This window comes from Nesoenas mayeri (assembly GCF_963082525.1).
Source record: "Nesoenas mayeri genome assembly, chromosome: 2".
In the NCBI taxonomy this organism is placed as follows: Eukaryota; Metazoa; Chordata; class Aves; order Columbiformes; family Columbidae; genus Nesoenas; species Nesoenas mayeri.
The window spans coordinates 147,776,989-147,794,305 of NC_137543.1; the positions used below are offsets into that span (position 1 = coordinate 147,776,989).

The 17,317-nt window shown below is 45.5% G+C and overlaps 1 protein-coding gene across 1 annotated transcript; it reads left to right on the forward strand.

Moving 5' to 3' along the window:
- Positions 1–1,980: 1,980 nt before the first annotated feature.
- Positions 1,981–17,088, forward strand: JCAD (junctional cadherin 5 associated; the record flags this gene model as incomplete). The annotated part of the gene is made up of 3 exons (XM_080339038.1): positions 1,981–2,273; positions 8,900–12,549; positions 16,620–17,088. 3 exons carry the CDS (start codon positions 1,981–1,983, stop codon positions 16,652–16,654), a joined length of 3,978 nt encoding a protein of 1,325 aa, XP_080195164.1. The 3' UTR covers positions 16,655–17,088.
- Between the last annotated feature and the right edge of the window lie 229 nt (positions 17,089–17,317).

Sequence of the window (17,317 nt, forward strand, 5' to 3'; positions counted from 1 at the left end):
TCTCTGTTTTTAAAGGGTGTGTAGTGTTACATGTGTGAAAAGGGAAAAGATTAATTAAGCTCTAGAGAGAAACCAGTTTAAGTGCTCAGCAGGCTCTCAGACTGAAAAGCCACTTTTGCAGCGTTCCAGGTTACCAGTTGAATTATGTCTCTGCATAACAACCCGCGCCTGTTTTTCCACGCTGTGGGCTGCCCTCGGGCGAGCGCCATGGCTGCTGTGGGCAGCGCATGGCAGAGCGGCTGGAGAGTCCCTGTGTGCCTGGGAGCCATACACCAGGCTGGCCCGGAGCGGCTGGACCGACCGGCTCCTTCATCTGCAGAGCATCCAGGAGACGGGGCGGGAGCAGAAAATGGATGGGGCGCTGGATAGGCAAAAGGTGGCCATAGTGTATGGAGTGCTGCACCGCAGAAACTGGTTTATGTTCTAAGCCAACCCATCAACTCCTGCGTGTATGTAGCCTTAGACACTTAGTACTAATAAATGTGCAGCAGCCATCTCAGGAGTTGTTCCATCTGAAGTAAATTATTGTCAGCAGCAGTGAACAAAGTTCTCCATCTCTTCTTGCCCAAGGAGAGCATTAGAGGGCTGTGTAGAAAATGCACTTGCTTTTCATGATCTTTGCATAGGCAATCTCCTTTTGAGCAGCTGCCAGTGCTGGGCTCCTGTCCCTCAGGTAGACCTGCTACTACTGAGGATGCACACTACTCACCAGGCATGTTCAATGAACTCTTCATGCAGGGAAAATCATCTTGAGTGTTTGATGTTTTACATAACAAATCTGTTTCTGTGTTTCACTGCTTCTTTATGCACCTCTCCTCTCTTTCTCTCCCTCTTTCCCTCTCTCCCTCTTTCCCTCTCTCCCTCTTTCCCTCTCTCCCTCTTTCCCTCTCTCCCTCTTTCCCTCTTCTGGTAACACAGTTCAAGCAAGAAGAAATGTACCAGAATGTGTCCATTGTTGTGCACAACCTACAGAATAGATCATTACCTTCCACTCTTTTTAAAACTCTGGAAGAATGGATATTCTGTAATTGCCATAACAAGCTGCGAGAGTGGTATAGACAATAGAGATTTTTTCCGGCCAAGTAATTCAGTTTGCTGAATCTTTGCTGTAGTCAGTGCAGAACTGAGGGCTGTCACTGGGAAGAAAAATCTTGACTGTCTTGGAAATCATTGAGACACAATAGACACAGGCATCTCAGGTTGTTTCTAGTCATTTTACGCAGTGGAAGTGTGCTGTGAAAATAGACCACACTTGAAATCTTAGGTTTTGTATTACTCTAGTTGAAGATTACTGGTTTCCAACAGGCCAACACAGGCCAAAAAGAAAGTAATCTGTAAAAGAGACTGTTCACCTGGGGTACTGCATGATATTACCTGGGTTTCTCATGTGGTTGCATAATGAATTTTTGTTCTCATGCATATTTTGTCCTTGTTCATGTGAACATTTTTTCTTAATTGGAATATGCAGAGCTTTAGGGAGAGGCATATTGCCCTGTAATCCGCCTCCTCCTCCTGCAGCAACTTAAAATGTAATACAGAGCACACCTCTTCATGATGGGGGAAAATGGTTTTTTACAGAAACGCCTGACTCAAATTGTGGGCTTACCTCCTGTGCAGAAATTTTTTTTGAGATCGCTTAGTGAAATCCAAAAGCTGCAATCACCAGTGAATTCTTCAGTGAAACAGACTGAGTCAGCACCAGCAGGCTGCTTGGCTGGATGTGTGGAGGTGTATTGTGTGGGGAAGGTCAGCACACGATGCATTGGCATCTGCATGCGCTTTGTTTCATCTGTCTTCTTACAAGGGTGGAAGGCTGGAGCCAGGGGATGAGGCTCTTAGCTCCAGCAGCCTACCAGCTGATCAAAGATACCTTTCCTTGTTTAAAGCGGCCTTCTGTTTGTTTCTGGTTTTATTTTCCAGTGATGGGTCCTTCTGGAAAGAGCTTTCGGATGGCACAGCTGTGAGTGAAACCAGCACAATATGTTCAGTGTTGAGGACCTCCTGATTTCTCATGGATACAAATTGTCCAAAAATCCTCCGTATGAGAACAGATATGATGGATACCGGCATGACATCACGGGCAATAGATCTGCTCAGAGAACGCTGAATGGGTTTGAGGCAGACTCGAGAGCCGGGGCTTACAGCAAGAAACCTTTGGTGAAAACCAACTCGAGCAGCACGGAAAGCAGCTGTGGGAGCCAAGGGAGGCAAGCAGGTCCTGGTTACCACCATGACCTTCAGGGTTTGTCCACTTTTCATACTTCAGAAGGGGGGTAAGTTTCAGCATCATGCCATGGCTTTGCTTTCTCTTCTCTTTGGTCCTGACAGATAACTAAGCATGACCTTAACCCTTGACACCCTCTTCCTGTGATCCTTTCCTGCTCCCATCTAGCGACAATTTCCATGCGCTGGAAATCCACGCAAAGCAGTGGTGCATCCATTCACATTCTGCCAGAGCAAGGCCTTTGAGAATATTGGGTTGATGGGAAGTGGCCAGGTGTGGGAAAATTTCATCTACTAATATGGTATGTATCAGAAAGGCCGTTCTGGTGGGCTTAGAAAAGTGTAGTCCAAGTATATTAAAAAAACGGGGGGCAAAACCTCTTCCTTTTTCTCAGTTTTTAAAAAAACTGAACCCAGCTGCTTCTGCCACATACGTGCCCTGGGTTTTGCTGTAGATTAAGTCATGTGCAGTTCTCCTTGGGTGTTCCTGCATTCACTGAGGACATTCTTGTTTTTTTTTAAGGCTACTCTCGTGGAGTAAACATGAGAAGGTGCCTGTGCGTTTCTTTTCAGAGCAGCTCAAAACCAGTGGAAGGTCTTGTCGTCACTCCATAAACGTGCTTGCACAACCGCGGCTGGCTCACCGCGGAGTACGTGCGCGCCGGGGCCGCGGCAGCCGGGCAGGAAGAGCTGTGTGTACACACCGCGCTCGGCCATTGTTCTGCGGCTATTTGGGTGCTGCAGATGAACAAAGGAAAGGGGCTAGGGCAGAACTGGAAGCCAGGAGCAGGACTGGAAGCCAGCCCAAGTGTGACGATGGTTTATGAGGAAAAGCCCCTTCCTCCTGCCTAATTGGCGCTTGAAACTGAAAGGAGGGCAAAATGCTGTTGCCTTGGGAGCTTGTCCTCTTACGAAGACCTTTGGTAACATGTGGCAAGGACACGTGTCCCCTGACTGCTGGGCTTGTCTGCTCTTTCCCTTCATGTCTCTTCCCCTTGTGAGCCTGCTTGCCTGGAGCAGGAACAGATGTAAAGCAGTCCGAGGGCAGCGAGTCCCAGCCGCACTGAAGGTCCCCAGGTGGAACTATCCCTTCTGGAGAAGGAAGGAGACGATGCAGGTTTAAAGGTTATTAGAAGGATCCTTCATGTTGTATTTTGAGTTAAGTAAACTGGATGATGATAAAATGAGAAAAAGATACTGAAAAAAGAATGAAAGGGGAAAAGGTTTTGTAGCAGGGGAAGAGAGTGTGCAGAGGTGTCAAGGGAGGTGATGCTTGGCCTTGGAGCAGATTTTACAGCGTGTAGAAAAACTGATATGAAGAAGATACGGCTGTACAAGGCTGGAAGTGATTGTGATGTACAGCAGAGCCTGGGTGGGTGCACGGCAGAGGGAAGGGGGCTGCTCTGCCTCTTGAATGTAGCAGGGGTATCTGTAATGCTGGAGGAGGCTAAATACAAACTAATACCCTCTGACAGTTTGAATGTCTCTTTCCAACATCTCAAAATGCAAGGGGTGAAACCTGTCAGTCTACAGCATAGTTAAATATTATATCCTGATTTTTAAAAGTGGCTTTTCCCCATGAAATAGTAAATGCAGCCCTGGAAATGGCTTTATCACACTTCCTCAAAAATAGAAATCTTTTTTTACTATTATTGTTGCAGAAGATTCTGATTCCCAGAGAGCCTATTAGGAACTCTTACAAGGCACTAGCAGCTACGAACAAGGGAAAACCTTTGTACCAGCTGTCCCTTTCTTGCCATCCCTGGGTGTGCAGAGCATCTCTGGTGCAGAGCCTGGCGCTGCTGCTGTCCTGCTGGCACAGAAGGGAGGAAGGAGCGAGCTCTGTGGGCCAGATCCAGGGAAGCTGTCTGCAGCTTGGGTGCTGCAGCACTGTGTTTCAGTTGCTGAGCTCCAGGGTGACAGTCCACCTCCAGACCTGCTCCCCTGCCTGGGAGTAGCATCCAAGGCGCAGGGCTGCCATGCAAGTGTGAGCTGTTTTGAAATGGAAGAGAAGATTTTTGTGATGACCCACTTTGGGGTGGTTTGGGTTGTTACATGTGGGCTATAGTGAACTTCACCAGGGATCTTGGTCTTGCTGTCTGGCTTCTGGGCTATCGCAGAAAAAAGGTTCCTGGTTGTGAGGCTGGGATAGAACTGCACGCTGCAGAGACTTGGTGACCATTTGGGCCTGAAGAGGGGACAACTACCCAGCAAGGTCCAGCATGAAGATGCTACTCTTCTGGCATCGCAGGCTTCCTGCAAACAGCTGCTGATGCTGCCTTTCCAGTGCAGCACAGTGGCTTGAGAAGGCCAGAAAAGGCTGTGTGTGTCCTAGCCACCTTCCCAGACCTTGACCAGCTCCACAACAATTTGGAGCATGACTCAGGCTCCTCAGATAAGGAATTATCTAAACCACACTCATCCTCAGACCACTGATGTAGAAGAGCTAATCACCCTCCAAACAAGACGGAAGTGATGTTGTCCACCTCATTGCAGCCCTCGCAGACACGTTTGCAGGGCTCAGAGTGTTTCATGACGGCAGGGGATGATGCAGTTACCTCCACTCATTGGGATTCTTCTGCTGATCAGTCCTGGCTGAGAAGGAAGAGAGAGGCTTCACAACAACTGCACGTGGGCACGTCACACCACCCACTTCTGCTGCTTGCAAGGGGGGAATGACACCCCGGCAGAGCGGGGAGGTGATGTTTTGCTCCATCCTGTTGTTCTTCAGGCAAAGAGTGGGGGAGCAGATGGTGGGAGGACTGTCCTGGCTGTCCTTGCTTAACTGAGCATTAGGAGGCTGCACAGTAAAGGTTTGGAACAGGAGACAAGGCAGTGAAAATGAGAAAGATGACCCTATGGGTAGAGATGAGAGGGTCTGCAGAAGGAGAACTCCCTCCTGCTTCTCTTCTGAGTAGAGAGAAGAGGCATTCTGCTTAGCTCTTTATGTGGGAGGAACTATGTTGGTAGCTAGCAAATTTAGAGATAAATAGATAGCATCATTAATGAGATAACCTGCTGGTAAAAAATTAGACAAGTGGTGTACTGGTGTTTCCCAGTGTTGAGGCTTGGAAGAGTGTATGTGAGGATAGGATCCTAAAATAGAAGAGAAGTTGTCAGCATCCAGAACAGCCCTCTGAAAATTTTTCCTCCTTGCTGCCAAGTCCTGGAAATTTCTTAACGATGCCTCCTCGTTGGGTACAAAGTCTGTCCTGGTGCCTGCGGCTCCCCTAGCCTGAGCTACTGGATGTCTAACGCCTGCTGCTTGAAGCCAGAAACAGGGACAGGAGCTCCTGTGGTATTGCTAGATAGCCCTGCTGTGACCTCATTCTTCAGGGGTTTGACTTCGTAGTCTGTGCCATACTCCTTCACTTCTAGCACCGTTCTGTGGGTTGTGCAAGGTCCTGTTGCTCCAGCGTTGCCCTGGGGGAGCTGGGCAGATTCAAGCCATTGCTCTGAGGGCAGTGGCTTAGTGAAGTGCAGTCATGCAGCTGGTGCAGGATGGACTGATGGCCTTATTTCTTGCAAAGGCCTAAAATTCATAGAAAGCTAGCAGTACTTTCCTTTTTTGGTTTTAATGGTTTTCGTTTTAATGGTTTTCGTTGGATTCATTTTATATATAATCAGTTCAAAGCACTATGACAGTGAATGTGGTATTTGTTAGAAGCAGGCCTGTTACGAAAGAGTTCATAATGTTAAAATCTACCTCCTTGGCCCCATGGGACCGCTCCATCCTTGGCACCCCTCCCAGCTGTGAAGCACTTACAACCCGCTGTGTCCGGGTGTGCGCTTTTTTCGTGTGTCAGTACCATTGGAGTGAGACAGAGTTCCGTGGTGGCACAGCCAGAGACTGGCTGCTGCGGAGGGGGACTGTGTGGTCCCTTCACTGATAATAAGTCATGAAGGCAAAGACTGCAGCAGAACGGGCATTTGCCATCCGGAGGTGCAGCATTGCTGAGGCTGTAGTGAAGCATTTTGAACTTGTGGTGGCTCTTGGGTGCTTCCCCTTGCCACCACTTCACTTGACAGCAAGACTCAACAGTGTGGCTCCTGGAAGGAGCCACGAGCAGTGTGGTTGTGCTGTCCTGCCTCCCACAGCTGCTGCCTGCAGCTGTGCAGGAGCCTCTCTCCATCTTTGGGAGCAGAAGAGTCTTCAGGCTAGAGCTGAGCTGGAAGGTTCCTGAGGAGATGGAGCATCCTCTCCCCCTGCAGTGCCATCCTCGCCAGGGGCTCACAGGGACCAGGAAACACCCTGTCTGTGCAACCACCTCTAGTGCCTGAGCCAGAAGCTGCAGAGGCTGGTACTGTCCACCTGGTGAACAGGTCGTAGAAAAGGTCAGGTTTAAAACGCACCAAGTACCTCCTTTTAAATGTCTTTTCTACATTCACGTTCCAATGATGACATAGTACAGGTCACAGTGGTTTGTATCACACTCAGAAATTTATTGCTGGAGCCTAGTTATTAATCTTTTAATCTTTAAAAATAAATTTAGTCTTTAAAACAGCTTTTAATAAACGGAGGAATATCCTTTCCGTAACTGAAGCTGTCCTAACTTAGGGCTAGTTTACTTTAATGAATGTTTGAGCCTGGGTATTGTTTGTTTTTTAAAAAAAGCAAACTAACCAAAACTATTCTGTTTTAGTGGTTTCCTAGGAAAGAGTCAAGTAACACTTTCCTTCCCTATTCCTGATTTCCTATTAAATCCTTTAAGCAACCATCCTATTCCACTCTTGTGCTGTTAGTTGCAATTGTTGCAAGTCTCAGTATTATTGTCTACCATACCTCCTTCCCCCCAAAGTTTTTATATTTGGGTTGATAAGAATTTGGATTGACTCCATTTTTTTTTTTTTTTAAATGCTGAATTAAGTTTAGCAACAACATCTCTGGAAATTTAAAGATAAAGATTTTTAGATGCCTTTATAAAATACACACTACCACTGAAGCAGGAATCGTTTTCGGAAGTCTGATGGCCTGTGTTGAGCAAGATGTCAAACTAAATAATCATAGCCGTCTCTGCTGATCTTGGAGTCTATGACTCTGTACTTCCTGCCGTTTCTATAGACCCTTTTACGATGGTGATTAAAATCAAACAGAGCAATCTGTCCATTCCCTCCTCAGTACTTCTAGACCCTGTTTCTCACCTCATTTTGTAAAAGCAGATACAAATGGTGCCATAGAAGCATGGGAATGAGATGAAAAGGTAGTTTTGATAATCTCTGAAGGCAGCATTTGTTCAGCTGCATGTTTCCACATGCAGAGAGGCATGGAAATGTTCATTGTTACAGCAATCAACTTTCCAATATAGGAGGTGTCCTGTTATATCTCACTGATTAACAAAGTCGTTTGTTACTTCCTGGGGTTCGGCAATTGAACTGTACTTTGTGCTTCAGAGGCAGAACATTTTGTTCAGATGTTAAGTCTTAATACAGTTGAATTAATATGAACAAGATGCTCCTTATCCCAGTTTGGATTTTAAACTTTTACAGTCGCAGGATGAAGTTATTAATAACATACATACAAGAAAATTGCTGTGGATCTGGATTGCTTAGTTTTCATTCTGAGTTTTCACAAACTGCTGTTTGTATATATCATTGTTTTTAGTAAAAAAGAACCAGATGACACGGTTTATATACCTTGGGGTAGAGGGAGGAGAAATAAATTCTTAGGTTCTATCTATGTACTTGTCCTATTTCTGTCGATTTTGATTTTTCTTTCCAGTCTTATGCTGGTGGCAGCTTCATAGTGTAAAGGCAGTTATATTGTTGGACACCTAAGGTACAAGAATAGCAGAACATGGTTCAAGTAGAAGATTAATTATTTATTTAGAAAGATACCAATTTTGTTCTGCAGTAATACACTAAATAGTTTGCAGTCTGTTCAGAACGCACAGACAACTTTTCTGTTCCTGTAAATGTGTGTTCTGAATTTCTAATATGCAATAAAATGTCTAATGTCTTTCATATTTCAGTAATACATTGCTGGAGTTAATCTGTCTTTTATGTAACAGTGTTATACTTCTTTTGAGCTACTTCAGATTTCAAATAGTGGTTCCATCTTAATCAGAACTGTGCTGATACATCACCGTTGCTGTGGCATGTATAATTTCATCCAAAGTACTTTCAAGATATTTGTTCCCTTTGGACGATGAACAAGAATCAACACTGGAAATGACATGTTTAATTTAATCTCTTGTACTAGGATGCAAATCATGCTGGTTACAATTCTGTATCTTATGAAATAGCCCCTTACCTGTTCTCCCCACCTCTGCTTTTTAGGTTTGGATTCCTATTAAACTTGTGTACCACAGTAGTCCCCTTGATGTCTATAGGTTTTGATATAGCAGAGTGCAGAAATAAGTTCAGCACAATTGTTTCTGGTGTCCGTCGAGGAGGGCTGTGCATGTTTGCACAGCACCGAACTGTGTGCATTTGTTTCTCTTTCTAACAGCTTTGCATAGCTAACAACATGCCAGCAGAGCATCGGTCCCTTCCTTTACTCATGTTAATGACTGACTTTTAAATCCTCTCATCAAAATCATAAAGTCATCTGTTTGCGAATAGATTTCACAAACCCCATTGGCATAACTCAACATTTGACCTCCTCGTGGCCTTACCCATAAGGGACACACAAGGGGCATCTGTGCAAGCCACCTGTGACATTGCGTTTCTTTTTCAGGGTTTATGACAGGCCTCCATTAGCCTGGTCTTCCCAGCCCAAGACTGATAAAGATCTTGCCTACTGGAGAAGACGAGGACAGGACTTCAGTGTGCTCCTGGGCTATTCCCAGAAAGGTTGTGTGGAAATGAAAGGCCTGGCTGCGGCACCAGGGGGTCCCCGGCACACCAAGGAGAGCCAGCTGAAGGTGGGGACGGCTGCAGGATACGTCAGGAGAAGTGGCTTGCAGGAGAGCTGCGAAGTGCCTGGTGACTGCAAATGGCAAAGTCTGGGAATGGAAAGCTGGAACCAGCCAAAAAAGGTCGGGAGGCAAATGTCCGAGGGTGACAGGGAGAAGCTGCTTCAAGAGCTGTATTCACTGACCCTGGGAGACAACGTGCTCGGCGCCCACAACAAAGGAAAATCGCAGTCGTTGCCGAGGGTCCTTTCGCCCGAGAGCATGAGGTGCGTGGAAATGCCCTCCCTGACCAACAGTAAGAACTCTCTCAGTGTAGCTAAAACCCCCTCCTACCCCCAAAACAGACCGAGTGTGGAACCAGCCAAGCCCCATGGAACGGGAGGCCGTTTCGTTCCCCTGGTAAAACCCAAGTATGGGAGACCTCTCAAGCCTCCATCCTATGACCTGCAGCGACAGACCAGGGCACCTGCAGAAACTATGGGTTTCCAGGACCACTGCCAGAAAGAGGAACCCACCTCCTACTTAGCCAAAGTTAATGAGCCAAGGCAAGATGCTTGTGTTCAAGACTCTGGTTTGGAGCCCCCAGTCTATGTACCTCCTCCATCTTACAAATCCTCATCTCACCAAAACGTAACCCCACATCCCCTCAGTGAAGTGCCTAACAACAACACACCCGCCAGCAGCGATCAGCAGGGTCCTGCGGAGCGGGTTGTCCCCTGCCAGCGACCAGCCGTGAATACTTTTGAAGCGGGGGGTGACCCTTGCAAAGACAACCACCTTCCTCATGGGAAGCAAAGCCATGCGAGGCGTCCCGCTGACCACCTGCGTTCTGTTCAGTATATTCCCTTTGATGATCCTCGGATACGACATATTAAAATTGCACCGCCGGGAGGTCTGCAGGACAGCACTACATACTCTGAAAATGCATGTAGTCCCAGTTCTGGTGCTTTGCAAGAGAGAAATCTTGAAGTACAGTACAACAGTGCCTTTTTGGATGCAGCAAACTTGTCCAATTCTGCAAAGGGAGAAAGAACTTCTGACAGCTCCACCCATAGTAACAGATGGTTGGCACCATCCATCCGAGATCAGGAAAATTGTGCCTTGCCGGACCAAAGAGACAGTTATAGCACAACTAATCACAACCCCCATAATGAAGCCAGTGCGGAGTACACAAGAGGCAAACTTTCTGTAAGACATTCACATATGGACAGCACCTGTGAGACTGTTACAAAAGTGAAAAAGTTTGAACCTGGAACCGGGATGCAGAGCAAAAAGAGTTCAAAGAAAAAAATGAATGAAACTATATTTTGTTTGGTCTCTATCCCAGTTAAATCAGAATTCAATCTGCCAGATACAGATAGGAACAACAACATAACCCAGAGCCCTGATAAGAATGGGTTTGATAACAATGGGGCTTTGCAAGAACAAAGTCTCTTAAGTATGTCTTCAACGGACTTGGAGTTACAAGCACTTACAGGAAGCATGACCAATAAAAATGAGTTACAAAAACAAGAGCTGTGGAGACCAGAAGAGTTCAAACAAATGAATGACCTCAGATTTATTCAGCCTGCAAAACACAGAGAGCTCAAATACTCTGGCTCCTGGCCAGGTGATCACTACAAAGACCAGCAGACACAGACCAATTTCACTGAAGAACCTAAAAGCCCACAGTTTCTCCCTGATACAAAGCCTGGGCAGCCCAATAGTAACAAACCACTGTCTCCAAAGCTCCTAGGATGTACAGCATCCATGATCGGGTCAAAACAGGCAGGGCTGCCTTCTGATGAGAGAAGCTGCAGACAGAGCACATGTGGCATGAAGGGTCAGATGTACCTCAGCCAGTCTAGCAACAGTGCATTTTCCAGGACTGCCACGTCGGTCCTTCAGTCCCCCTCCCCAAAAGCCCACCAGAGCCAGCCCACGCCTGCCCAGGAGAGGGAAAACGGCTTTCTTCCCAAGGGAGATGTAGTTAAAGGAGAAGCAAGCGCTCCCTGCAACAGTAAAGAACTGTTTGGGCAGTTCCTGTTGAAGCCTGTAAGTCGCCGTCCCTGGGATGCAATAAGTGAGCTGGAAAGTTTTAACAAGGAGCTGCAAGAGCAGGAGGAGAGCACAAGCAGTGAAGAAGATTTGGAAAGTGGTGCAGCTTCTCCGCAGGCAGATGCCCTTACAGAGAGGAGGGCATCCAGAAATGAGAAGTCCAACCAGGAGCCAAAACATGGTGGGAAATCAGAAATGGTTGTGCCAGAGGTGCCTGTATTTAGGTCAGGAAGAGTTAAAAGTAAGTCTGAAAGTTGGAGCGTGGAGATGGAGCATGGTGGCGAGCCAGGCTGTGTTGGTGCTGGAGGCTCCTGGCAGGCAGGAGGGAGCAGTGAAGGAGTCAGGCCAGCAGATGGAAGTCTGATAACAGAAACCAGGACAGGGGAAGCCGAGAGCAGAACAAGCAAGCAGCCAGTTCGCGTGGGCCCTTTCAAGAGAGTTTTGTCCAGTAGCCCAAGCAGTTCATGTCCCAGTAATCCTTTCAATAACCCTGTCTTGCAGGAGATGAGTGAAGACCAAAATTACCTAGACTTTGTTAAACTGAGTAAAGGTGCAACTCTCACAAATGATACAGAATTAGAGGGAGGCTCGGTAGCACACTTATCCTTAACAAAGAGGAACCAAGGACGCTCTGAGCCAGATTTGAGGTCAGTGGGACTTGATGTGGCCCCAGGACCTGGTGCTAACAGTTCTGATCACTCTTCAAATGCAAATGCAGTGGAAATCCCTGTGAATGAGTCATTGGAGGCAAGAGCTGCAAGAATTCTAGGTATAGATATAGCAGTGGAGTCTCTCCTTCCGGATGACCATGTTGGACCCCATCCAGGGACCAGCCCTGCAAATGGTGCCCAGGACTTTGAGTCATCAGTGGGGAGCACAGTAAGTGACAAAGAAGGAAAAAAAGATAGTTCTTATGAAGGCAGACGAAAATGTGGCTGGACAGAGAGTGCTCTCTTTGTTGGAGCAGGAGGCCGATCTTTATACCCTGATGAACACCAGAGCACTCAGCAGGAAGCCAGTGCTAAAACCCTGGTAACCGAGCAAGTTCTTGAACAACCTGCAAGTCCCAGCCAAAGTGAGGAGCAAAACTTGGTTTGCAGGTCAGCTGTGTATCATTCAGAAAAGAGAATGAGAAGCACCTCGAAAGTGATAGAGACACTCCAAGGCAAGCTCGCGTCTCCACCGAGCCGGACTGCCATGGATCGCTTAGTGCGAATGAAAGAAGTTGACTCTGTGTCCCGGATGAGACGTCTGAGCATTAAAAGTGCAGACTCGGGAGAGGATGTGGATGAGGAGAAGCTGTCGAGGGTACAAGAGGAAAGAGGAGGCAAACTAGCAAGCTCAGGGGCTGTTTCCAAGCGTGTTATCTCTCTCAGTGAAAATGGATATTTAGGTGGAACGGAAAAGAAGAAGATGGACAGAGATTTTTCTTTAGGTAAGAGTCTATTATGGGAAATCCAAGTGAGTTCTGTTTCTTTATGTAATGGGCATGATCGGTTTGCTCACACCCACGTAACGCTGCTCAAATAGTAACAGGCTGTAGGTGGTACTACCCCTATCTGTTTGCCACCCCCTTTGCTCTCCTTGTGGAATAGATAACATGAGTGTTTGCTGATCCCATTTTAGGAAAAGTTACTGTAAAACTCACTTGTGATACTGAAACTCATTCACAGAGACTGGAGCACTCCCTGAGGTTTTCTCTCTGTCTAATTGTTTCAGGGAACAGCCAGCTTCAAACAGTGGAGTTCAAACATAGTCGCTTTAGTGCCAATGTTTGGGAAGATGTGGTGATTTAATCATAGCCTCTCCTTGAATACCCATTTTTTTCCTCTCTAATACTTAAGTAGACACATGCTAGATCAGAGTTCAGAAGAAACTAAAAATAAAAATCTGATGTTCCTTCTGTGAAGCCTCTGGGAAATGACTGCATTAAAGGGCCTGGAAAATTCCCTCTCTCATGAATATGTTCCAGATCAGATGTTGAAAATAACTGTTATCCCCAGGTCAAATGGAAAGTTTACTTTTTCAGCAAACACCTTTTTTTTTGGTGTGTTCCTTATTTCTCAAAAGCATGTAAACCTGTGTAGGCCATATGCATGCCCAAAGTAACATAAGCTGTTCTTCCTGCCAAACGGTTTTCCTATAGCATTGTGCTGAACAACTGAAAATCGGTTGTTGCCATAGATGTGTGTAAAGGGATAAATCTCCCAGGACACCTGTCTAGTCCATTAAATTAGTTGGAGTGAGCAAATGCATGGTGTGAAAGCTGTTAATATTAATCTCCTCCTTCCATTTTCCATCCTCTCTGTAACAGCTGACACTCTACCTTTAAATCTACACAGGTTATTCATTAAACCTCATTGATATAAATCTGTTAACAGTTTTCCAGTGCAGAGGGGCTGAAATTAAATGGAGTGTACTTTAAAGCGGATTTCTGTATTTCCATCTGAAGAGAAGTATTTGTATAAGTTCTAAGTATTGACTCCTACAGTCTTGCAGCCTTTCCCTTCATGTTTTTTTCTGTATCCCACAGCTCTATGTCTCTCTCTGCTCTGAACCGTATTTCCCTAGACCAGATTTTCCAGACTAATTCAGCTTCCTTGTACCCATCAAGTCTAGTATGCCCCACATGCGTTTCATATGCTTTTCTCCCTTGGGGTTTCTGCTGGAGTGAAGACAGTAACTGTTGTGGTGACATGACTTCAGGGATGTATCAAAACAGATTGTGTGTGTTTTATTGGAGAGTTATTCTGCAGTAAATTAGGTCTAAATTTATCCCTCTTGCTGACAATGCTAGGCTTGTATTCTGCAGTGTGTTCCCATTGCAGTAGTTCCTTTGCAGATGTAACAGCCATCCCCATGTCTGGGTAGCGTGGATGGCCCTTCCTGTGCCATACATCCAGTACCACAGGCGACATGCACTCACATGGGGCAGGAAGGTGTCTCCTCCACTGGCTTCTTCCCATTCAAAGAGACCCGAATTTGTTGATGCATGGAAGATCTTCACTTTACCTTAATGGAGCAGGACTGAAGATTCATGTTTGTAGGAAGGCCTGATGCTGTGTCTTCCTCTGTCAACCCTCACTCCAACTTCCAGACTAGCTCACTAGCCAAAATGAGAGTTAATCCTGGAAAACCATTGTATTTGTTGCTTTTAGAGAGTGAATATTACTGAAGTCTTATAATTGCAGACTGGGCCCATCACAAAGGCTAGAGCCCTTAGCAGAAACCAGTTTTCATATGTATAACGCAGCTTGACAGATGAACAGTCATCTCAGAGTAAGAGCTCTGACGAAACTCAATGCAAGAAACTGATCTTACTATGCAAATACTGCCATTAGAAGAATCTCCAAAATGTTCTCAAATGCACTGGATGTCTTTTCACCATTGCTGTTTGAAGACTGCTTCCATGAGACTGCTGATCTGGCTTTGTTCCTGCAGAGAGTATTTCAAGTCAGCTTAATCGAATGTTGAATAAATGTTTCTGCATCAGTGCTAGAACTCCAATGTTTGTCCCCCCAGAAGTGTGATGTAGCTTGGCAGTCTAGCCCTTTTGTGTCCTTGGTTTGGGTGCTGTGGGTATGGATAAGTTTTCAAGTAATAAACTGAGCCATGCAGACGTTCCATGTCATGTGGCCTGATTTTCTGCCCCCCCTGCCAAACAGTGAGCACCTATTGGTGGGAATGTGTCTGGCCTTAGGAAAATCAGGCTTCTGAAATGCTGAGCCATTTTTATTCTTAGGTCAACCTCACACAGAACAGTTCAGAATTTTTGCATGTTCTAGCAGTTTAGATGGCAAAATATTTACAACTGAAAAAATGTTACTGCTTTGCCCAGGGAAGTGGTGGAGTCACCATCCCTGGAGGTGTTTAAAAGGCGTTTAGGTGAGGTTCTTAGGGACATGGTTTAGTGCTAGAGTTAGGTTATAGTTGAACTTGATGATCCTAAGGGTCTCTTCCAACTGAAATGATTCTATTCTGTTCTACTCTATTCTGATCTGTTCTATTCTTTACAGGCATCTTCCCACACCATCAGAGCATTAAGCTTAGAAAGATACAGCATTATCCTGGAGTGCACTAGCCCTCAAAAACTTTTTTCTCTTCATTTTTTCGCATTCATGTGTTGTCTGTTCTTGAAGTTTGGAAATACCAGAAGAGGCTGAATAGTGATAAGCAGTTCTGAAAACATAGGCATTGCTGGCACAGACTCCTTTCTTGGCTGGCTTAGCAATCTGAGGAGCGTGGGCAAGAGATATGATAAAGGATCCTGCATCAAGAATACACTAGGGCCAAATCCAGAAGTTCTTTCATATCCTGTCTCCCCTTGGTATGAGTGTGGATGCTGCAGATGGACACTTGCACACAGGAGTAGAAATTTCCCTCTGAGGGTTTTTATGCTTGTTTGAATGAAGACATTCAAGTCAACATGAAAGTCCTGAGGGTGATAAGTCCAAAGTGTGATATTTATGTGTGCATATTTTCATGCTCAACAGTTTAAATCCGAGTGCTGTGGGAGCACGGCCTACAGGAGGGATGTTTAAGGTGAGGTCAGACACCCATGTTGTGTAAGACCAGCGAGGTAGCACCTGGTAGCATGGGCTGCAGCACTGGTTTGTCCAGGCCCCGTGTGCCTACAGACTCCTCCATAGGTAGCCCTGGCTCCTCCATGACATTAGTGTGCATCCGAGGGAGCCAAGGATAAGTCAGATGTGTGCGTGGTGGCACGGGGTGAGCAGATCTCACGAGGCAGTGCTGTCCCAGAGTCACGAGGGTGAAGGAAAAGGCTCACTTCATGGCCAGTGTTGGGATAAATCCAATAAAAAAATCTGATAGAAGAGCATCCTTGGGGCTTCAGGAAAAGAAAACCAACGCAGGGTCTGTCCTTGTGAACTGACAGGAGTTAGGCTGAAAATGAAGACCAGTGTTAGTAAGCCAGTCCAGTGCTTTATGAAGAATGTGAGCTGCAGTTCTGCAGACTGAGACAGTCCAACCATAGTGAAGCAATGCAACTGTTCTTTCCCACATTCTACTGAATTAGTCTGAAACCGAAGATTTATGATCGAATGAAAAAATCCTGATGAGTGGATGGCACCATCACTTCTTCAGCCAGCCTTAAACACTCTGCTAGGATGCTTAAAGTATTTACTTGTCCTTACTGTTCAGTACAATGGGGGGCAAATCATATGTGTTTTTCTCCCTGTGGAAGCATCTGAAAACCATTAGTAATCACTTAGCAGTCAGTGTGCTTGTTCCTACCTACTCAAGGTTTCCCAAATTATATCTGCATATATTTGATCCAAGTTGCTCCCAAATTACACTGGTGTAAATACAGAATTTGTGTCAGGAATGTAGTATGTATCGTTAAGGCTGTAAGTCCAGTAGTAGTTTTGGTGTTTGTTTGTTTGTTTTAATAAAAGCTAGGGAAACAATGTCTCATTTCCATAGCTAGCAATGTTGAATAGATTTCACAATACATTATTAATAGTGTTTTCTTGTCTATTTCAGATACATATGACCCCACCAAAGTTGAAAAGGTGTGAGATGAACGGAGAGGAGAACAGAGATTTCTTCTCTACTAAGAATGTTTCACTGATTTTTTTTTCTGGGTGCTTTTTGTTTGTTTTTTTTTTTGTTCTTTGATGTTTGGAAATCGCCTCCATTTGTGGTGTTCGTGGTGTACTGATAATGCCTTTACCACTGCCACTAGGAATTAGCTATTTGTATCTGAAACCGTTGTGAAGACCACAGAAAAATCTGACTTCTACATTGGAACCATCTGGCTTTGTAGCGTTAAGACTTAATATCTACCGTTGGCAAAGAGTTTTCATCTGAACTCTATTTCAGTCTTCAGCGGGGATGATGAAATGCATGAAGTGAGGCTTTTGAGTTTTCTCCTTGGTGTAAATGTAAACGTGGGCGATTAGTGAAATGATTTTTAAAAGAATGTGAATTTATAAGCTAAACTTCTAAGTATCTACAGTCTAAACTTTGTTTAACTTAAGGGATTTTTGGCCATAAGTAGAAAGTGCTGCTGCACTATGTGGGGGAAGGAATGCAAGAGAATGGTAGCGAGGAGTGATTGTGAAATTATTTCTGGCTTGTAGAGTTTGAATTTACTTGGATTAAATACTTACTTGCCACCTAGAGAGAAGAAAGGTGAAAACCCCAGAACTTCTAAAAGATGGAAGACTTTTGTAGTACAG